At 47.4% G+C, this 23,371-nt stretch overlaps 1 protein-coding gene across 4 annotated transcripts in view; it reads right to left on the reverse strand.

Annotated features, from left to right (window-relative positions):
* The window catches only part of KDM2A (lysine demethylase 2A), an 87,446-nt gene that overhangs the window by 40,439 nt on the left and 23,636 nt on the right, over positions 1-23,371 (reverse strand). For 2 of the 4 annotated variants that reach the window (XM_034767742.1, XM_034767744.1), the window contains one exon: positions 1,453-1,591. In XM_034767742.1, the coding sequence (XP_034623633.1) occupies positions 1,453-1,591 (139 nt within the window). Of the gene's footprint in view, positions 1-1,452; positions 1,592-6,045; positions 6,153-17,695; positions 17,731-23,371 lie in introns of those variants that run through there. The other 2 variants (XM_034767746.1, XM_034767745.1) reach the window with 2 other exon arrangements.

Raw genomic sequence — 23,371 nt, forward strand, 5'->3', positions numbered from 1 at the left:
GATTAAAAAAAACCCACCAAAATTCTCCGATAAAATACACAAAAGTCCACATTTTTCCACGATTAAAATGAAATGCTGAACTTAGTTTCCTTAGCTACAATATATTTAGGTATCAGTTGAACACAAGGTTTTATTGATATATTTACAATTTTTAAGCTGACAGCCTGAGTTCCGCCCATTCTCCTGATTATCTGAATTTGATTATCCGATTTGAGACTGGGGCCAGTTAGATCGGATAATCGGGGTTCCACTATACATGTTTTTATTTTTTCACAGAATATAAAAACTAAAGATTCTCTGTAAAAATGCAAATTCCATGTTTTCCTGTGGCAAATGCATTTCTAGGATCCCCGGTAATCATAGGTAAGGTTAAGATTTTGTCATGGTTATTTTTAGTAAAAGTCATGGACAGGTGAGGGGCAATAAACAAAAATTTGCGGAAGCCATGACTTGTCTGTGACTTTTGCCACTGCAGCTCCATGGTTTCCCCTGCCACTGGGTGGCTGGGAGCTGTGGGGATCTCTCCCCTCACATCCCTGCAAGGCTGTCTCCAGACACTGGAACCCTGAGGAGGCTGTCGCCTGTTGCTGGAACCTTGCCGGGGCCCCACTGGCTGCTAGCTCCAGTGGCAGACCCAGGGGCTGAAGCAGAAAATGTCAGGGCAGTCTCTGGAAGTCATGGCTTCTGTGACTTCGTGACAATAATGTAGCCTTAATTATAGGTGTCACATGCAAGCTTATATTTGCCCCTCTAACTCTCTCTTTATCCCACCCCACCTAGGTATGCAAAATTAGGAACCTAGCTCCACTCTTACTCAGTATGTTTCAGGTGGAGGTTTGCTAGGGAGAAACTTCAAAAGCCATTCTTAGGACTGGATTTCCAGCTGCTGGCTCATTGGCCACAGAGCTGTGAGGGGTAGAGCTGAGACTTCACTTAGCATGTTCCACTCCATCTCCAAGCCACTTAACAGTGGCTATAGCAGGGCTTTTTTGGGGAGGTGGGATTGAAAGACCATATTTACTCTGCTGCGTGTGCTAGGAAAGCAGAGCAGCTCAGAGAGGAGAAAGAATCAAGACAGATAGCAAGGGGGAACAAGGCCCAAAATATCAAGGGGGCATGGGGTGAAGGGAGAAGATAGAAAATAAAAATAGAGGCAAATCTCTGGATTTAGATACCAGTAGTTGTGTCACCACAATCCAACTGGCAGCTAAAGAACTTAGCAGTGAGTTTTGTCCTCTAAGGCCCTGAGCACTGGGGAAGAGCTCCTCTCCTCCCAGAGATTATATATATATACCCTACTAGAGAAGTAGTTCTCCCCCCTTCCCACAGGAGCGAGGACTGTGGAGGACACACACTGATCAGACAGTTTGTTCACAGGGGCACTTTTCCTACAGCGTTTCTCTCTAGAAACTTTGCAGTAGAGTGGGTGTGGGCAGCGGAGGGGCCACAGACCTTTGCCTTCCATAAAGAGGACGAAGTTGGCATTGAATTTGTTGGTGGAGAGTTTCTCCTCCAGGTCAAATGTCCTCTTTCCTTCAATTTCATCATCTGAGATGCCATCATCTTCATATCGCCGCCTCATTGTGCCACGCTGTGGAGAGAACGAAGAGGAGGATGAGAACAGCTGTAGACAGTGCCAAGTAGCTAGCTAGCTGACTTCCTATTCCAACTGTCACAATAACCCCAAATTAGACACCTGGATGCATTCCAGCTTCACAAAAAAAAAAATCTAGCTTGTGTTTTCAGAGGGCCTCACATCGCCTGACTGGTATTACATTGGAAAGGAGCACCCCACCCTCCCAGAAAGGAGAAACAGCTATGTTAGCATGTCAACATGTTGTCCTGGTATTATTCTGGGATATCTACCACTGGCTAACTGGTGCACACATTTATTCTCCAGTCCCTTTTGCTCAGGGAAAATCATCAACTATTGTGGTCAGTTCCCTGGATGCAGGCCATGCAACAGCAAGAACAGCTAAGCAACCTCTGCCCCCACTACCAGAAAGCATGCAGCTGTAACTCCATATTTGTTCCCCCCACTGCCTATAAGTTCCCACACTTTAGGCAAGATGGGGGACAGATGGGATTAGAATCTTCACTGGCCCCAAGTGTTGACCACACCTCAACTCACAAGGAAGGGATGGGATAGTGGTTCATGTGAAGTGAGGCCAGTCAGGGCCGGCTTTAGGACCTGCAGGGCCCGATTCCGCGGTCCGGGTCTTCAGTGGCACTTCGGCGGCAGCAGCGGGGGGTCCGCTCCATGTCTTCCACGGCACCGAAGGACCCCCCGCTGCCGAAGACCCCGGAGCGGACCCCCCCGCCGCCGAAATGCTGCCAAAGACCCCGGAGCGGACCCTTGCCCCCCAGCCCTCCCCCCCGCCGAAATGCCACCAGAGCGGACCACCGCCGGGTGAGCCTAAGGCGCGGGGAATCAGCCAAAAGCCGGCACTGAGGCCAGTGCCCCCTATCTCTGCCACTTTTCACCAAGAATGTTAGCTGGGCTTTACAAGCTCATCAGTATTTTGTCTTGAGGTGGGAAACCAAATTTTGTCTTTTGTACATTTAGATTCCAGCAGGCCTACCACATTATTGATTACACTGGGCATACAGAATGCAGGCACATTTTCATCTTCGGCCTTGTTGGCACAAAAGAGTAGTAACAGACAGGAAATAGGGGATACCAATATAAAGATGCTTCTGAGACCACAGTGCTCTGCAAACAGGTTTATAGCACCTGGAGCAAAGGAAGTGGGATAGGTGGTAGGCGTTGAAGCTCATCCACAGGTCCTCCAGGTTCAAATTTGACTCTCCATCCCAGCCAAAGTGGGCTGGGAAATGAGGGAGTAAAAGCAGTAACTCGCATGGGAAGAACAAACCCCAGGAGACACAAATCCCCCAGCAGGAGGCACTACCACCTCTGGACGTAGAGATGATAATCAGAACAACGTGCTTAGATCCTGAACTCGATTTGCCATTTGACTTGACTACCTTCCCCACCCCTCTCACTCTCTCTGCTGCCAGGTTCACTCTCCCCAGCTTTTCCAGTCTCCCCAGACCACATGATGCATTATAAAGCCAGATCATAAACACAAAACCAGAACATTAAGCAGCTACAACTAACTTGCCAACCATCACCCTTATCATTGTAGGTTGTATCTTTCACCCTTGCCCTTCAGTCTTGTCTATTTAGACCAGAGGTGGGCAAACTACGGCCCATGGCCACATCCGGCCCGCAGGACCCTCCTGTCCGGCCCCTGAGCTCCTGGCCCAGGAGGCTAGCCCCCAGCCCCTCCCCTGCTGTTCCCCCTCCCCCGCAGCCTCAGCTCACTGCGCTGCCAGTGAAATGCTCTGGGTGGCGGGGCTATGAGCTCCTGGGGCAGCACAGCTGCAGAGCCCGGCCTGATCCAGAGCTCTATGCTGCGCGGTGGCATGGCTGGCTCCAGCCGGGCAGCGCGACTGTAGCGCCGCCAGCCACCACTGTTCCAGGCAGCACAGTAAGGGGGCGGGGTGGATAGAGGGCAGGGGAGTTCAGGGGGTTGGGAGAGGAAAGGGGTCAGGGCGGGGAATAGGGGGATTGAATGGGGGTAGGGGTCCCAGGCGGTGGGGGAGTCTGAAAGGAGGGGAGGGTTGGATGGGGCGGGGGGGGGGGCAGTCGGGGCAGGGGTTCTGGGGGTGGTCAGGGGACAGGGAGAAAGGGTGGTTGAATGGGGGTAGGGGTCTGGGGGGGGCAGTCAGGAAAGGGAGGGCATTGGATGGGGCGGCCGGGGGGGCAGTCAGGAAAGGGGGGGAGTCAGGGGCAGGGGTTCCGGGGGCGGTCAAGGGACAGGGAACCGGGGGGGGGGGTCAGATGGGGGCAGGGGCCAGGCCATGCCTGGTCGTTTGGGGAGGCCCAGCCTCCCCTAACTGGCCCTTCATACAATTTCGGAAACCTGATGCGGCCCTCAGGCCAAAAAGTTTGCCCGCCCCTGATTTAGACAATGCTCTTTGGTACAAGGAGAATCTTAAGGCCATATCCAAATGAGGAAGTTGCACTGATTAGCTTAAGGTGCTCTTCTTAAACCAATTTAGCTAAAATGATGCAAAAGGATGTGGTTTAAGAGCGGATTACAGTAAAAGCTTTGTTACCCAGCACACTGGAGGAATGGGGGGTGCCGCTAACTCAAAAATTCCGGTTAACTAAAAAGGAGGGAGTTTGGGTGCGGGAGGGAGCTTTGGGCAGGGGGTTGGGGTGCAGGAAGGGTTTCAGGGTGCCAGATCCAAGCGGCACTCACCTTGGGCAGCTCCCTGAAAGCGGCAACATGTCCCTGCTGCTCCTAGGCGGAGGCGCAGCCAGACAGCTCTGCGCGCTGCCTCCACCCACAAGCTGCAGAGCCAGCACTTGGGGCAGGGCAGGGGCAGTGCACAGAGACCCCGTGGCTGTTCCTCTGCCTAGGAGCAGCAGGGATATGTTGTCGCTTCCATGGAGCCATGCAGAACGTCTGCTGGCCCCACACCAACCAGACTTTTAATGGCCAGTTGAAAACTGGACACCTGGCAACCCCACTGAAGATCAGAAATGCCGATTTATAGAGCTTTCCGCTTGGTAAACTGCCAGATACACCACTTTTACTGTATTTTGACTACCTCAACTTGCAAGTAATTTACAAGCTTGATCTAAGAGCATCTTCAAAATCACTGATCAATTTATAAGGTATTTTCTACCATCCAGCCAGAGCAATTTACTCACTGATAACACCTCATTAACTTAGACTGGCTTTTATGAAAGCCAACACATTAGTATAAGCAATAGGGGTGTAGCCACCTTATCAGCAAGACATGCCACAACATGCAAATTATGAATGATGGTTTTAAAAATTACCTAGCTAAATATTCTACAACAATTTTTTTGTTCTCAAACTTGTTTGCATAGTTTTGACGATGATTAAGCGTTCAACTCCAGTGAAAGGTAATGTCGGTCTTAGAAGCCACATTTCAAGAGCAGATTACAAACATGAACCGTATTCTTAATTCAACAAAAGTTTGATTTTTTTTTATAAAATACAGTAAGATAAAGTCAGTTTACATTTAAGACCATTTTAAGACAAATTAAGACTTTAGGAAGTCTATTTTTATTATATAGTTAGCTGTGTACAAACATGGCCAAATTAGGGTCTCAATACTAACAGTTATAAATGAAGATTTCATATTGAATAATTTTAATATCGCACTTTCAAAGCCATATTTTGCACACTAGCCACTGGGAATAGCACTTACTATTATTAGCCCCAGTGAGAACACTCATAGTAGTTCCACTATTGTTTTTAATAACAATACACCTAGATGTATTTGTAGGACAAGACCAATAGGCTAAATTCCCAATGTCATCGCTGGTTTCTTGATCACCTGAAACCTTTAAAAGGCCGGGTATCTTTCTAAGAGATATGCTATAGGTCAAACAGAAGCCATGAGCTTAATGCAGATGTTACTGGGTGAGCTTCTAAGGCCTATGTTATACAGATTAGATTTGTAGATGATCATAATTGCCCCTTCTGGCCTTAAACCTTTTTTTTTGGTCATGGCGGAATCCACACATACCTAATAGTTAAACACAGCAATTAAGAGTCCTATTCTATGCAACTTTGGCCCAGGATTTCGAGCTATAGCGGTACAACATCTGTGGTCTTAAGTTCAAGGCTTGGTAAGAAGTAGTATTTCAGGAGGCAAGAAACATTAGTGCCTGTATGCGGATTCAGGAAAGCTTTGCTTCAAGCCTAAATCTTCTGACCACACTAGCAGTTAATGTACTTTAGGAAGTTGTGCATCAGTGCAGCTGTACCACAGCTGAAAAAACAGGTAAGAAGCTCCTTAGTGAAGACAAGGCCAGAGCTACACTACTGCACAGCAAAGTGTTGTGCTTTTTTGCACAAGTCTTAAAATGTTTAGAAATGCAACTCCCCTGTAAGCGAGAAGCCCTGTGATCCCACCTCCCAGCTGCGGTAAGCCTCCCATCAGGAGGGTATGCTAGGATTTGACAGTAGTCAGAAGAAGCAATAGTGACTGGCTTACCACATTGTGTTCATTGCAAGATGCACACTTGCAGCGTGCCACCTCCTGCAAGATGGAAGTGAAAGAGACCAGCTCCTTTTAACCCCTTGGGATCTGGCTCTTGTCCCCTGGGAGGGTCAAAAAGAGGAAAGCCCCAGATCAAGAAGTGAAGCGTTATCCTAGTCTGTAACCGTATCACTGGAAAACAAGTTCTGAGACTATTATACACCCTCCCCACCTCCAATGCAAATATAACGATACATCTCTACAATGGAAATCTGGATCCTGCCACTGAATCAGGATTGACACAGCATCTCATTTCCCCCCCAAGGATTTATTTTACAGTTCTGTCCCTACCCCTGCCATTTGCACAAGCTAAGGGAGGGAATGATTTGCCAGGATCCTTATAAAAATGAGACTTTCCTGAAAAACCAGAACGTTAGTCACTCTACATAGCAGGGGTGAAGTAGGCCAAGGGAAGTATCTATAGTCTGGCAGCCACACAGAACCAAAACCCAGTCCAGACACTGGAAGTTTCATTTCTGCTCACTTGCTGGGAAAGCTGCACAGCTGTAGATTTTAAGGATACAGACTGGGGCACACCCAGCCCAAAATTGAAAGTGAAAAAACTGGGACAGCGTTATTTGTCAGACCACACTGGCGATCTGGAGTGGTATTTTAAAATAATTCCTAGGCTGAAGAGAAAGTGTAAGGGTGTTAAAGAAGTCTTTCACAGTTATGTTTAAAGGTTCTTTGTGTCAGCAGGCAAATCAGTTAGACTTGATGCTTTTCCCTTCTTTATGATATTAAAGAAAACCCAAAGGTTCTCTTCTGGTTGTTGCATTAGAAATTGAGGTCCTATCTATAGTAGGAAATTTTAGAAATAGCACCCTGTGGCAATCACAACAGTTCAGCTGCACCAGTGGAAACTGAGCAAACTTCAGCGGCTTCCGGTGATTTTACCACTGTGTTGGAATGAACCTGCTTGTGAGGGGGTTTAACTAAGCATATTTTTGTGTTAGTGGTTTCTCCCTTATTAATAGACTACAGGGAAGCTGACTACACACAAAGTACTGTCAAATATCCTGTCAGAAAACAGTCTCCCCCCCCAGCATTACTTTTTACTTACATGTAACACGTAAGGTTACTATAACAATACTTGACAGTATCCCTTTAAATACAGAAACTGAAGAGACTACCAGTTCCAGCATGCAATGCTCTATCTTAATCTGAATAGAAGATGTGCATATTGAAGCATACAGCATGCTAGGCTTGATAGTCTATCGGTCACACTCACATATAGAACAGGAGGGTGGAGGCAAACTGCAGTGTCAGACTGTGGGCTGCACTGGGCTTGCACTCTGCCCAACTCCAGATACATCACTAGTCCCAGATTACTGAAATGCCCACTTCAAATGCTTTGGAAAGAGATCTCATTCTTGCGATGCAGTTACTGGTACAAACTGACAAACATTAAAAAGGCACAGGGGCATCTGTGTTGGGAAAAACAGGCTTCTTGCAAACAAGTCCCAACAGAAGGAAAATCTGGTTGCCATGCCAGAAAGAAGGGTGTTTCAGGGCTTCCAAGCTAAAGCTATACAAATGTAGGTAATAAAATGAGCTTGACCTGAGGCATATCAAGTCAGATCTGAGCCTTTTGCCACAAGAGGCAGAGGCTGAAATTCAACTTTGGTCGCAAGTGACATGACTGGCTACATGAGTTTAGTTTCTGAATCAGTCTGCAGCAACAAGCACAGCTATTTAAGATAACTAGCAACCATTGCTCAAGGACAGCAAAGGATTGGAAAAGCAGGGAGTGCTGCAGTACAACAGGAGACCTGCACGTGAGTAAATAATTGAAGGTTACTTGTAATGGGAAGTTCTTTGAGATTTGTGGCCCTTATCTGTATTCTATATGTGGATATGCAAGCGCATCACGTGCCTGAGACCGGAAAAATCTAGCAAATAGTGTCTGTTGATTCACACTTGTGCCCTGGATCTCCTCATGCTCAGCACTGAGAGCACAAGGGGAGGTGCAGACCGACCCACCTCTCCAGGTCCTTCTCTACCATGAATCCAGTCATGATCTGAAGCAGAGGGGCAGGAGGATGGGTAGCAGAATAGAGAGAGAGACCATACCCCCCAAAAAACTCCCAGTTACAGGCACATAACCTCCATTTCTTCTTTGAGTGCTGGTCCCTCTAGTTATTCCATGTATGGGTGGCTGGAAAGCAGTACTCAAATAGGAAGAGGGGAGTGCAAGGATGCCAGCCATACAGATGTTTGTAACATTGCCATTCCAAAGGCTGCATCAGGAGAAGAGGCTTGAACCAAAGTGCAATGCTTAGTGAAAGCATGAATGGAATTCCAGGTTGCTCCTGTACAAATGTCCAGCATAGCACTTCCTGAAGTGTTGCTACGGAGGTCACCTGTGCTCTAGTTGGGTTCTGCAGACTATGTGTAAGATTTCCAAAGTGGTCCACACCTCCATTCAAAATTTCTGTAGGGGTCCACAAATGAAAAAAGGTTGAAAATCACTGCTCTAGTGGAAAGGTCCCTCACCTGGTCCAAGGAAGGGAGATTACCCAACTGATAGCAAAGGAACATACAGTCAGAAACCAAACTTAATCTTGGAGCAGATATTACTTGTCCCACTGCTTGCTCTCCCATAGCAAAAATTATTCAGGTGATTTTCTAAACAGTTTTGTTCTTTGCAGGTAGAATGCGAATGCTCATCTGATGTTGAGAGAATGAAGTCTGTTCTCCTCACTTGAGGCATGAGGCTTCAGGGAAGATACCAGTGAGTTGACTGGTTTATGTGGAACTTGAAAGTTACCTTCAGGACGAATTTCAGGTGGAGGCAAATGGATTCCTTCTCTTTATGAAATGCACTGTATGTCGGGTCATCCACGAGGGCATCCAGCTCACCTACCCTTCTGGCTGATGTAAATGGTGACCAAGAAGGTGACCTTCAAAAGACAGGTGGGACATGGAGCACATGGGCAATGGTCTGAAAGTACGACATCGAGGTTCTACTGTGGTAGTGGGTTCACTACTGGTGGGAAGTCAGTCTTACTCTTTAGGAATCTGGCTGTTACTGGATGAGTAAAAGCAGAATAGCCATCTACTGGAGGAGGGAATACACTGATTGTTGCTAAGTGAAGCTGCAGTGACCTAATAAAAAGACCCAACATCTTGAGAGCGAGGAGGTAGTCTAAAATAGCAGGAATACCTACTGCCCTTGATAACTGACTCTGTTGCAACAGGTAAACACACCTCAATTTGGCTAGATAACATTTTCTGGCAGAGAGAAAAGGTAGGTGAAGTAATATCTTCTATTGGACCTACTTCTGTTGGTGAAAGAGGCAGGCTTTTGAACTACATAGAGCTCTTCTTCAGATCTGTGAAACCTGAATATCTTTCTCACACCTGAAGAATAGCTCCATGTAGCTCAATAGCTTGCCTCTTTCAACAACAGAAGTTGGTCCAACAAAAGATATTACTCACCCACCTTGTTTTCCTAACACCCTATGACCAACACTGCTACAACATTGCAAACAACATTTTCTGGTAGTCTTTCCTGCTGTAATTAAGAAGAGTTTGAATGGCCACCAAACACGAACACTCTTGATATTAGGATGGGCGTCAGACCTAGCTGTGAGTTTAAAGAGTTGGGTTGGGATGTCTGATTCCATGGCTCTTGAGTTAGCAAGTCTGATAAGGACGGAATGCAGATGGGTTAACAGGTTGACATTTGTAGAAAGTCTGGAAATCAGCATTGTCTGTGCCAATAGGGTGCACTGAGAATGACTCATGCTTCATGGTGACTAATCATCCATAGAACCTGGGGTCGTAGTGGGATGGAAGGGAAAGCATACTTCAAGTGGCCTGTCCAGTACGGTAGAAGAGCATTGCCCCTGGAGTCCTGACCCCATGCTGCTCTGAAATAATAGAAGTTAACTTCTTGTTCATGAACAGGTCCAAGATGATGTACTACACTGAGTGAATATATTATTCAGCACTGAATTCTGCAACTCCCACTCGTGATCCATGGCAAAATGCCTGATGAGATTGTCTCCAATCAGTTCTGAGTGCCTGGGAGGTATGTCAAAGAAATTGAGGTGGCTCTGGATACACCTGTGCCATTAGTTGCTCATCTCTATGCACATTGGGAGGGATTTTTCCCCTTTGTTTACACAGAAAATGACTGTCATGTTCCTTATATTATCCCGACATATCCAGATCATGTGAATGGGAGGAATGCATTGTAGGCCTGTCTGACTGCTCTTAGTTTCAGGAGATTGATATGCATCATGGCCTCCAAAGGTATCCAAGTACCTTGTGCTGTATGACTACCAATCCAGGTTCCCCAGCCTGTGAAGGATGCATCTGCGATTACTGTCATATCAGGTGTGGGAACTAGGACAGGGACTCCAATGCCCAAGAGTTCTGGGTTTGTCCACCTGGTGAGTGAAGCCTTGACACTGGACAAGGATTGTCATGACAAAGTTCATGCTGTGTCTGGCATATACACCAACTGGAGCCAAGGTTGCAGACAAAAGAGATGTAGCCCGGTGAATGGCTTTATGTAGGTACAGGTGGCCATGTGGCATAGCCAGGAAAGACAGGCCCAGACTGTTATCCAGGGTTTGTGAGTTACTTGGTTTATCAGACTACTCATGGCATGGAATCTATTTGCACAGAGGTAGGCCCTTGTTGCTATTGAGTCCCGGGTAGTCCCTATGCTGCATGGGAGTGAGAGTAGACTTTTCCACGCTTACTTGGGCCTGGTCTACACTACGAGTTTAGGTCGACTTTAGCAGCGTTAAATCAAATTAAGCCTGGACACATTCACACGACAAAGACCTTTCTTTCGACTTAAGGGGCCCTTTAAACCGGTTTCTTTACTCCACCTCCGACGAGGGGATTGGCGATAAAATCGGCCTTAGCAGGTCGGAATTGGGGTAGTGTGGACGGAATTCGACATTATTGGCCTCCGTGAGCTATCCCACAGTGCTTCATTGTGACCGCTCTGGACAGCGCTCTCAACTCAGATGCACTGACCAGGTTGACAGGAAAAGCCCCACGAACCTTTAAATTTCATTTCCTGTTTGCCCAGTGTGGAGAGCACAGGTGACCACGCAGAGCTCATCAGCACAGGTAACCGTGATGGAGTCCCAGGATCGCAAAAGAGCTCCAGCATGGACCGAAGAGATAAGAGATCTGCTCGCCATATGAGGAGATGAATCAGTGCTAGCTGAACTCCGAAGCAGTAAAAGAAATGGCAAAATATTAGAAAAGGTCTCCAAGGCCATGAAGGACAGAGGCCATAACAGGGACGCACAGCAGTGCTGCGTGAAAATTAAGGAGCTAAGGCAAGCCTACCACAAAGCCAGAGAGGCAAACGGAAGGTCTGGGGCACAGCCGCAAACATGCCGCTTCTACGCGGAGCTGCATGCCATGCTAGGGGGTGCAGCCACCACTACCCCAACCGTGTGCTATGACTCCTTCACTGGAGAAACACACAGGGAAGAGGGTTCGGAGTATGAGGAAGAGGAGGATGAAGATAATGTGGATAGCTCACAGCAGCAAGGAAGCGGAAAAACCGGTTTCCCCAACAGCCAGGATATGTTTATCACCCTGGACCTGGAGCCCGAACTCACCCAAGGCGTGCTCCCAGACCCTGAGGGCACACCGGGGACCTCTGGTGACTGTACTTTTGTAAATATTACACATGGTTTAAAAGCAAGCGTGTTTAACGATTATTGATTAATTTGCCCTGGCAATCGCGGCCAGTACAGCTACTGGAAAAGTCTGTTAACGTGTATGGGGATGGAGCGGAAATCCTCCAGGGACATCTCCAGAAAGCTCTCCTTCATGTACTCCCAAAGCCTTTGCAAAAGGTTTCTGGGGAGGGCTGCCTTATCTCGTCCGCCATAGTAGGACACTTTACCACGCCAGGCCAGTAGCACGTAGTCTGGAATCATTGCATAACAAAGCATGGCAGCGTATGGTCCCGGTGTTTGCTGGCATGCAGACAATATCCATTCCTTATCGCTCTTTGTTATCCTCAGGAGAGTGATATCATTCACGGTCACCTGGTTGAAATGGGGCGATTTTATTAAGGGGACATTCAGAGGTGCCCATTCCTGCTCGGCTGAACAGAAATGTTCCCCGCTGTTAGCCATGCGGTGGGGGGGAGGGGTGAAGTGACCATCCCAGAGAATTGGGTGTGGGGGGGAGGGGGGTTAGTTGGGTTTGTGCTGCATGTTAACCCGGGAACCGCAGCCCCTCCTTTTACATTGCAAACCCATTTTAAATGGCCAACCCAACGGGTGCTTGGTATGGGAAATGAGGGCGCTACTGTTTGAAACCATTCCCACATGTTAAGAAGGTGAAAAAAGCCAAAAGACTGTGGCTTACCATGGCTGCCTGCAAGCCGAAATCTGTTGCCTGGCACTGCGTGAGTGATCTCTCACGCCAAACCTGCAGGCCCTCAATATAAGAGGAAAAATGCAACCTTGTAACGAAAGCACATGTGCTGTGTAATGTGAACATCAAAATTTAACGTGACAGAGTATACCTATTGTTCTCTAAAATGTGTCTTTTTTTAACCACCTCTCCCTTCTCCTCCACCAGCTGCAAATGTTTCTCCTTCACAGAGGCTAGTGAAGATTAGAAGGAGAAAACGGCGGACTCGGGATGACATGTTCACGGAGCTCCAGATGTCCTCCCATGCTGAAAGAGCACAGCAGAATGCGTGGAGGCAGTCAATGTCAGACTACAGAAAAGTACAGTATGAACAAGAGGAGAGGTGGCGGGCTGAATCGTGGGATGAACAGAGCAAGTGGCGGGCTGAAGATGACAGGTGGCGTCAGCTTGCAGACAGAAGGCAAGAGTCAATGATCCGGTTGCTGGAGCATCAAACTGATATGCTCCAGCTTATGGTTGAGCTGCAGGAAAGGCAGCAGGAGCAGAGACCGCCACTACAGCCCCTGTGTAACCAACAGCCCTCCTACCGAAGTTCCATAGCCTCCTCACCCAGACGCCCAAGAACACGGTGGGGGGGGGCCCTCCGGCCACCCAGTCACTCCACCCCAGATGATTGCCCGAGCATCAGAAGGCTGGCCTTCAATAAGAGTTAAAGTTTTAAACTGCAGTGTGTCCTTTTCCTTCCCTCCTCCCCCACCCATCCCGGGCTACCTTGGCAATAACCCCCCAGTTGTGTGATGAATTAATAAAGAATGCATGAATGTGAAGTAACAATGACTTTATTGCCTCTACAAGCGGTGCTCAAAGCGGGGAGGGGAAGGTGGGGTGGTTGGTTTACAGTGAAGTAGAGTGAACCGGGTGGGGTGGAGGGTTCATCAAGGAGAAACAAAGAGAAGTTTCACACCATAGCCTGGCCAGTCACAAAACTCGTTTTCAAAGCTTCTCTGATGCGCACCGCGCCCTGCTTGCCCCATTGCAGCAAAGCCATCCACTATGGCCTGCACGTTTCCCAGAGTCACTACCCTTGATATCAGCAGGTCTTTGATTGCCCTGGCAACTTGGATCACAGCAGCCCCCACAGTAGATTTGCCCACTCCAAATTGATTCCCGACTGACCGGTAGCTGTCTGGCATTGCAAGCTTCCACAGGGCTATCGCCACTCGCTTCTCAACTGCGAGGGCTGCTCTCATCCTGGTATTCTGGCGCTTCAGGGCAGGGGAAGGCAAGTCACAAAGTTCCATGAAAGTGCCCTTACGCATGCGAAAGTTTTGCAGCCACTGGGAATCGTCCCACACCTGCAGCACGATGCGGTCCCACCAGTCTGTGCTTGTTTCCCGGGCCCAGAATCGGCGTTCCACGGCATGAACCTGCCCCAGTAACACCATGCTTTGCACATTGCTGGGGCCTGTACTTTGTGAGAGGTCTATGTCCATACCAATTTCCTCATCACTCTCGTCGCTGTGCTGCAATCGCCTCCTCGGCTGGTCCTGGTTTTGCTTTGGCATGTCCTGGCTCTGCATATACTCCAGGACAATGCACGTGGTGTTCATAGTGCTCATAATTGCCGCGGTGATCTGAGCAGGCTCTATGATCCCAGTGCTATGGCGTCTGGTCTGAAGAAAGGCGCGAAACTAGTATCTGACGGAGGGAGGGGCGAGGCGAGTGACGACATGGCGTACAGGGAATTAAAATCAACAAAGGTGGCTGTGCATCAGGGAGAAACACAAACAACTGTCACACAGAATGGCCCCCCCCAAAGATTGAACTCAAAACCCTGGGTTTAGCAGGCCGTTGATTTCATGGAGGGAGGGGGAAGCAAATGAATATAGAACAAATCTATTTTTTACATCTTAAGCTGGCAGACGACGGTGCAGCATGACTGATAGCCCTTGGCATCTTCTGGGTGCTTGGCAGAAAATAGCATACTACGACTGATAGCCATCATCGTCGAGACTGTTCAATAGGACTGAGCATGTCTGCCCAGGTGCCCATGATTGACAGCCACTGCAGTACGACGACGACGGATATCAATCGTAATATACCATCTTCTACTCAAAGGCAAGGGGCTGCTGTTGTGTGCAATGCAGCCCCATGTCTGCCAGTCCCACGTCTGCCAGCACCCAGATAGCCGATGAAGGCTACCAGTCATACTGCACCGTCTACTGCCAAAAGGCAATTAGCTGCTGCTGTGTAGCAATGCAGTACCACGTCTGCCGGCACCCAGAGGACATACGGTGACGGTGAGCTGAGCTGAGCGGGCTCCATGCTTGGCGTGGCATGTTGTCTGCACAGGTAACCCAGGTAAAAAGGCGCGAATCGATTGTCTGCCGTTGCTCTGACGGAGGGGGAGGTGCCTGACGACACGTACCCAGAACCCCCCGCGACACTGTTTTGCATCATTCAGGCATTGGGATCTCAACCCAGAATTCCACTGGGCAGCGGAGACTGCAGGAACTGTGGGATAGCTACCCATAGTGCAACTCTCCGGAAGTGGACGCTAGCCTCGGTACTGTGGACGCGGTCCGCCGACTTCATGCACTTAGAGCATTTTATGTGGGGACACACACAATCGGCTGTATACAACCGATCTCTATAAAACCGGCGTCTATAAATTCGACCTAATTTCGTAGTGTAGACATATCCTTGGATTACCAAGGATACCAGAAGGTGGAACAAGGAAAAGCTGCCAACTCAACTTCCAGTTTAGATCTACCTACTAGAAACCTGTTGTCCAAGTATCAGAAGACTGTATAGCCATTTCATCTCATTTGTGCTGACACCAGTGATAAGATAAGACCTTCACGAAGACCCTGGTGGTGGTGTTGCCAGCCCAAATGGGATGCCATGAACTGGTAGTGTTCCTGTCCTACCAGAAGGCTGATGTGTGCCAGGTGAACATCCACACGAAGGTAAGTATCTTTCACGTCCAGAGCTGCAAATCATGTGTGTGTCCCCCAGCCCCGCTAGGAGGGAATTATGGATGACCATGTAAACATGTGCAATCTTAATTTACAAATAAAAATATTTGTATTTATAGCTGATGTAGGTCAAAAATTAACCTCCATCCTCCCTTCTTGTAAACTACAAAACAGTTAAGAAGAACACTCTCCCTTGATGCTGAGGTGGCACTTGCTCTATAGCTCGTTTGAGGAGAGAGTCCACCTACTGTCAAAGGATCTCCTTCTGAGAGTAGTCCCTGAAGAGGAACTGGGAATCGGGTTTTGAAGGAGATGGGGAAAGGAACTCTGTGTAGCCAAAATGGATGATATCTAGTACCCACTTGTCCATTATTATAGCCCTCTACAGTTGTGTGCAAAGTACATTAGGAGACCAAAGTGGACTTTGGAAACAGGTGAGGATGGCATCATTATTAGTTTGCAACTCTTGAGGCTCCCAACAAAAGGTAACATTTAGCTGGTGGATGAGGTTGAGTGACTGTCGTTGAGGTGGATGGGGCTGCATACCTAGGTCTCCGATCCTTTGATGCTTGTGTGGGTTCATATGGTTATTGGTGGTACAAATGCTGTGGAAAAGGCCTTGGCTTATATACCTGTTTAGAATGCTTCCTCTTTGGGGCCAGGGTATAAAATGCTGAGGGAGCAGAAGGACTGTCTGAAAGTCTTTTAATGAGTGCAAAGACTTTTCTGTTCTCATTAGATAAAATGGTTTCTTTTGGGGAAAAGCATTCAATGGTGTTCTGAACTTCTCTGGGGAACCCCAAAGAATGAAGCCCAAACTCTTGCCATATTACTATTGCAGTCGCATCCACTGCAGCTTGCAGTGAGGTTTTAGCCACGAGTCTACTTTTGTCAACAAGGGCTTGGAATTAAATCCTATCCTCCTTGGAGAGACTTATCTTTGAACTCCAGGAATTTTAAGTAGATCATAAAATCATATTTTGCTAACAGGGCCTAGTAGTTAAGAGTGTCTGAATTGGAGGCTGATAAATGTAAATACTTTCTTCCCCAGAAGGTCCAGGCATTCAGCTTCCTTGTCAGTAAGGTATTAGAGTATTGTGCCTGGATATTTCCATGGCTACTTGTACTACTAGGGAGGTGGGGGCAGGGTGGGTGAACAAGAATTCTGTCCCTTTCTCAGGCACAAAGTAATGTTTCTCAGCTCTTCCTCTGAGGTGGGGTACACATTGCCAGTGTATGCCATACCATGCTAGCTGGTTTCATAATGGCCTCATTCACCAGGAGAGCTACCTGATTGGCTCCGGTGGGCTCCAGGCTATCCAAGGGTTTGTGCCACATATTCTGAACTTCTTCTGATGGAATCTGAAGTTTTGTCATCCTCCACAATAGTTCCTGGTATTACCCAGGGTGATCAGGTGGGAAAGGTGAAGACGGGGCAAATAATACACCTGTCTGCACCGGCAGACCCAACTAACTCATCCTCCTCTACATACTCCTGCAGAGCCAGTTGCTGTTCATTAGGAGTAGAGGGATGGTGTGACTCTCTGGGAGAGTTCACAGATCTGGGGTATCATGCATTAGGAGCCCAATAGGACAAGTTATGAAGGGTCAAAAGCTGGCTTGGGAGGATGCCCAAAGCACTGCGTACCAGTGATGTCTTGGAGGGTAACCCTGCTTGTGAAAAGGACTGGTCCAAGAAACTCTGAAGGCCCTGTCTGGACTAACCACTTTCCCAACCCAGGGAGATAGTTCGTCCTAAACATCATATTCAGCCAACAAAAACGGCAGTTCTGGCTCCATCGGCGATACTGTCAGTGCTGGTGGGAGGAAGCTCTGGCTCGTGGCCAGACTAGGGGAGTAACTCCCTTTCCTTGAAGTGATATGCTTTTTCTGGGCTCAAAATGTCCCTCAGAAGCACTGAGTATGAAAGTAAAGGAGAGTGTGGGTTCAGGAGGGTAAAAATGTTCTTTGGGGTAGTACTTGTCTCAGTCCGTCCCAGAGTATGAGGGGTCCTGGTTGTCGATTCCACCAGATCCAGTGCTGCGACACTTAATGGTTCTTCACCGGATCAGGCAAGTACCACGGGGCGGGGGGGGGGGGGGGGAAGGGAAGAGCGGAACGCGAGAGAGGGAGTCTTGTCTGGAGCTCTTCATCAGTACCAGCAGATGTTGATCCTTCAGCTTTGCTCCTGCACGCTTTCCCTTTGTGATCAGGAAGTTTAGGCAGACCTAAGTCCTTGGAACCTGCACGGGAAGACTCACCCGACTTGGATGGAGTTGGGGAAGGATCTCTTCTCCTGTAAGCAGAATTAGAGGGGGGATCTGTTTTTATGTCTATGAGAGAGTGCCACTTACTCTCATGAGAGACCTGAGACAGTGGGTTTTTAGATTTATCTGATCCTACTTCTGCTCGAGAACTGTGGATAATGTACAGGGGGTCTCCCCAGCCTGGATCTGGCTGGGGTCTCCCGGCTTTCTCCATGAGGTGCTTCCTCAGTTGAAGTTCTCGTCCCTCTAGGGCAGTGGTTCTCAACCATGGGTCACAAGTGCAGGGCCGGTGTTAGGGTGTGGCAAGCAGGGCAATTACCCAGGAAGCCACACAAAGCTAAGTTACATGCTTCAGCCCCGGGCGGTGGGGCTCAGGCTGCAGACCAGGCTCACAAGTGAAAAACAGGCTCAAATACCACACTGAAATGTAAATGCAATACTTATATTTGAATCAGTTTATTTTATAATTATATGGTAAATATGAGAAAGTAAGCAATTTCAGTAATAGTGTGCCATGACACTTATATTTTTATGTCTGATTTTGTAAGCAAGTAGTTTTTAAGTTAGGTGAAACTTGGGGTATGCAAGACAAATCAGATTCCTGAAAGGGATATAGTAGTTTGGAAAGGTTAAGAACCACTGCTCTAAGGTCCGAGATAGAAAGGAGCAACAGATATTGCACTCGGCAGAGATATGTGCCTCCTCAAGGCAGTAAAGGTAGTGACTGTCACATATGGAGAAGGAGCAAGGACAGGAGAGTTTTTAAATCCTGGAATTCTGAGCATAGTTCTATTCCTGAAAGGAGGGGAAGTAGAGAGTCTGTGGGGTGCAGAAAAAATAAGCTAAACTACATAAAATATTATAACTTTCACAAGCTACATACAATTATGTTCACAGAGATGCAAACTATGCGAGGATAGCTCCAGACCCAGTGGATTCCAACTCAAACCATGCAGTGGTAAGAAGGAACTGGAGAGACAGTTGATTCACATCTCCCCTTACACCTTCAGTACTGAGCACAAGGAGCTCCAGGGAGCAGGCGTGGACCAGAAGATACTTGCAAGATATTCCAGTCTTAGATGCATGCACACCCATGTGTGGAATATACATAGGGACCCACACTTGAAAAAAGAACCTAAAGCAGCCTCTCTCAAATGTGGAGACCAGGGGCTTTTCTTGCTGCCACAGTCTCCTGGGCAGTGATTGGGGGAGGGAGGTAGCAGCAGATCCTCCCCCAGGGCCATCAACAGGGACTGGTCCCTGGCCCCTTCTGGAGCCTCAAACACTGTAGGAGCTGGCGATCAATGCAAGTTCCCCACCTTCCCACGGGCAGTGGGCTCCACCCCCCAGACACTGGGCTTCAGGCTCTGGCCTCACCACCCCACGTTGCCCTGTCCCCCCCACCGTGCATCCTGACCCCAGGCTCTGACCCCAGGCTCTAACCCCCCCCAAATTGCCCTGACCACTGCTGCCTCCTTCAGCCCTCCATCCAGCCTCCCCATTGCCCCATCACACACGCCTCCCTAGACATCTCCCCTCCAGGGCTTAAATTTGTCCCTTAGCTTGCCAGGGCTGAGTAAATCTGCTGTGAAAGGCGATACAGTATTAATATACAAATATTACTTTTCATAGTAGCAGACATGAGAGCTAGAAAGTCTAAAAAAAGGGGGCAACCAAAAAAGCAAACATGCAAAGCACCTTGTGTTTCTATTCTGTTTAGGTCCAGTAAAGAATAGAGACAACTGTACGTTATTTTTATTATTGAGTCTGAAAAAAAATCTCTACATAAATAAATTATAATGATTTGGACATAGCTATGTGCATATTTGTTTATTTTTCCTAAGGCTAATTACGGATTTTAGGAGAAATTGTCAGAGCAGCCACCAGCACTCTGAGGCCACCAAAACTTTTGTTGAGAACACCCCTGACCTAAAGATATCTGTGGGCCATCCCTGAGATGTCCTCACTTCTTATAGAATTCTGCATATTGGCTGACCCAACATGATTTAGATAGAGTGAACTAAAGTCTAGTCCAGACTACGATTTAAGTGTTAGATCGAGTTACCTACTTTGATCTAAATTATATGTTCTAAAATTATAGTCAAGACAAAAGTTATAAAATTTTACAGGTTGTCAACACACTAAAGTTATACACTTTACACTGGTGTAGTTCAAGTGATATAACCCCTAGTGCAGATGCAGTTGTACCACTACAAAAGGTGCTTATGTTGGTACAGCTTATTCCCATGAAGAAAGTGGAATAAGTTATATTGGTAGAAAGGTGCCTTATACCCCAATGTAACTGCATCTACACCAGGGTGCTGGATCCGTATAACTGTTTTGATAAAAAAAGTCACATTCAACTAAAGTAGTTATGCTGCTACAAGAACTGTATTTAAACCATGCCACAGACCATGCTAAAGATATTAAAAGCCTAAACTCAACCAGTTTTGTATGTTCTAGAGTGCAATTACTTTGTGTTGACTAGAGTTTTAGGTATTAATTACACTGAGCTAAGTAAGTTATGCATCCGAAGAAGTGGGCTGTAGCCCACGAAAGCTTATGCTCTAATAAATTTGTTAGTCTCTAAGGTGCCACAAGTACTCCTGTTCTTTTTGCAGATACAGACTAACATGGCTGCTACTCTGAAACCTAAACTAAGTAACTCCATCATACCTTTAAATCTTAATCTAGACAAGATCTAAGTGTCTCTCTCTCATCAAATAGGGTCAACTACAAAGGGCTCAGATTCCATTTACGAGGATAACACGGCAGAACAACATATTTTTCTTCGAGTCGGCAATTTCCCCACTCCTGTTCTCACACCAATACAGACTCTTCATGAGAATGCTCCTCCTCACTGGCATAGCCTCTTCTCAGGTAGATCACAGAAAAGCCCTCCTATTTTTACTGTAACTAGTAAGGGATCTAGTTGTTTCAAAATGGTCCGAAGCAATTCACAGAACATTTGAGGGAAAGAATTGTTTTTCTTTGCCAGACTGGAATTACACACACAGATTTAACTTAGAGAATTTTTCACTTGACCAGAGCTCAAAGAGCCGGGAAGTCCAATTTTATTTTGTTGACAACATAAACAACCAATAATCTTACACACCCAGAGATTTACTTCGCATAAATTCTTTGAGGCAGGAACAGTGTTTGTTATGAGTTTGTAAAACATCTAGCACAATGGGGTCTTCGACCATGACTAAGGCTCCTAATCACTACCACAATACAAACAGCTATTCACTGTCAAGTTACAAGAAGCCTCATGCACACAGTAGGTCAACACCACAGCACTTTCACTTCATTGTCATCTCATGAGTAGGGAAGAGGAAGACACTTAGGCCCTGGCTACACTCAAAACTTCAAAGCGCTGTGTGGGAGCGCTCCCACAGCAGTGCTTTGAAGTGCGAGTCTGGTTGCATGCCAGCACTGGGAGAAAGCTCTCCCAGAGCTGCAAGTACTCCACCTCCATGAGGGGATTAGTTTACAATGCTGGGAGCACGGCTCCCAGAGCTGGGGCACTGTTTACACTGGTGCTTTTCAGCATTGTAACTTGCTGTGCTCAGGGGGGTGTTTTTTCACATACCTGAACAAGAAAGTTGCAGTGCTGTAAAGTGTCAGTGTAGCCAAGCCCTAACTCTGGTCATTAAATTGCAGCGATAATCAAAATTACCTCAAATATAACCTAAATTATAGTTATTTTTAGGCCTCTATCACAGTAGTATCTACCAGGTGCACTGACAATTATTTACAGTAGACTTCTCTCCTAGAGTTTGCAGTATTTCCTCTGTGCAACTAAACAATTTGTTATTGTTTTCTCTTCTCCCTCTGCCCCTCTGGGATTTTTTTCAGCAGAAGACAATCTGGGATATTTATTGATCCCCCTCCCCTGGATCAGGTCTGCAGAATGGAATTGTTGCTTAGTCAGCTTCCAATTTAGAATCATAGCTGCAGTCACAGGAACCTTATGGGCCAAAGAAGAGACGCTCATAGAATATCAGGGTTGGAAGGGACCTCAGGAGGTCATCTAGTCCAACACCCTGCTCAAAGCAGGACCAATCCCCAACATAATCATCTCAGCCAGGGCTTTGTCAAGCCTGAACTTAAAAACCTCTAAGGAAGGAGATAACACCACCTCCCTAGGTAACCCATTCCAGTGCTTCATCACCCTCCTAATGAAATAGTTTTTCTTAATACCTCCCCCACTGCAACTTGAGACCATTGCTTCTTGTTCTGTCATCTGCTACCACTGAGAACACTCTAGATACATCCTCTTTGGCAGGGCCGGCTTTAGGAAGTGCGGGGCCCGATTCGAACAGTTTCGACGGGGCCCCAACAGGGATGACTAAAAAAAAAAAAACCCACGTTAAAAAAAACACGTGGGGCTTGTACTCACCGGGCAGTGCTCCTAGTCTTTGGCGGCGGGTCCTTCACTAGCTCCGGGTCTTTGGCGGCACTGAAGGACCCGCCGCCAAAGACCCGGAGCGAGTGAAGGACCTGCCGCCAAAGACCCGGAGCGCCGCCGGGTGAGTAAAAATTAAAAAGGTGCCTCTAGCCAGGGAAGGGAGTCTCTGCCACTTGCCCCCCACTCTGGGTGACCCTACCACTGGGCGCGGGGCCCGATTCGGGGGAACTGGTGGAATTGGCCTAAAGCCGGCCCTGCTCTTTGGAACTCCCTTTGAGGCAGTTGAAAGCAGCTATCAAATCCCCCCTCATTCTTCTCTTCCGCAGACTAAATAATCCCAGTTCTCTCAGCCTCTCCTCATAAGTCATGTGCTCCAGCCCCCTAATCATTTTTGTCGACTCTGCTGGACTCTCCAATTTTTCCATATCCTTCTTGTAATGTGGGGCCCAAAACTGGACACAGTACTCCAGATGAGACCTCACCAATGCTGAATAGAGGGGAATGACCTTGTCCCTCAATCTGCTGGCAATGCTCCTACTTATACAGTCCAAAAGGCCGTTAGCCTTCTTGGCAAGAAGAGCACACTGTTGACTCATATCCAGCTTCTTGTCCACTGTAACCCCTAGGTCCTTTTCTGCAGAACTGCTGCCTAGCCACTCGGTCCCTAGTCTGTAGCAGTGCATGGGATTCTTCCGTCCTAAATGCAGGACTCTGCACTTGTCCTTATTGAACCTCATCAGATTTCTTTTGGCCCAATCCTCTAATTTGTCTAGGTCCCTCTATATCCTATCCCTACTCTCCAGCGTATCTACCGCTCCTCCCAGTTTAGTGTCATCTGCAAACTTACTGAGGGTGCAATCCATGCCATCCTCCAGATCATTAATGAAGATATTGAACAAAACTGGCCCCAGGACCGACCCTTGGGGCACTCCACCTAATACCGGCTCCCAACTACACATGGAGCAGTTGATCACTACCCGTTGAGCCTGATGAGCTAGCCAGCTTTCTATCCACCTTATAGTTCATTCATGCAGCCCATATTTCTTTAACTTACTGACAAGAATACTGTGGGAGACCATATCAAAAGCTTTGCTAAAGTCAAAGAATAACGCACCCACTGCTTTCCCCTCATCCACAGAGCCAGTTATCTCATCATAGAAGGCAATTAGGTTAGTCAGGCATGACTTGCCCTTGGTGAATCTATGCTGACTGTTCCTGATCACTTTCCTCTCCTTTAAGTGCTTCAAAATTGATTCCTT

This window comes from Trachemys scripta, chromosome 4 (genome assembly GCF_013100865.1).
Source record: "Trachemys scripta elegans isolate TJP31775 chromosome 4, CAS_Tse_1.0, whole genome shotgun sequence".
In the NCBI taxonomy this organism is placed as follows: Eukaryota; Metazoa; Chordata; order Testudines; family Emydidae; genus Trachemys; species Trachemys scripta.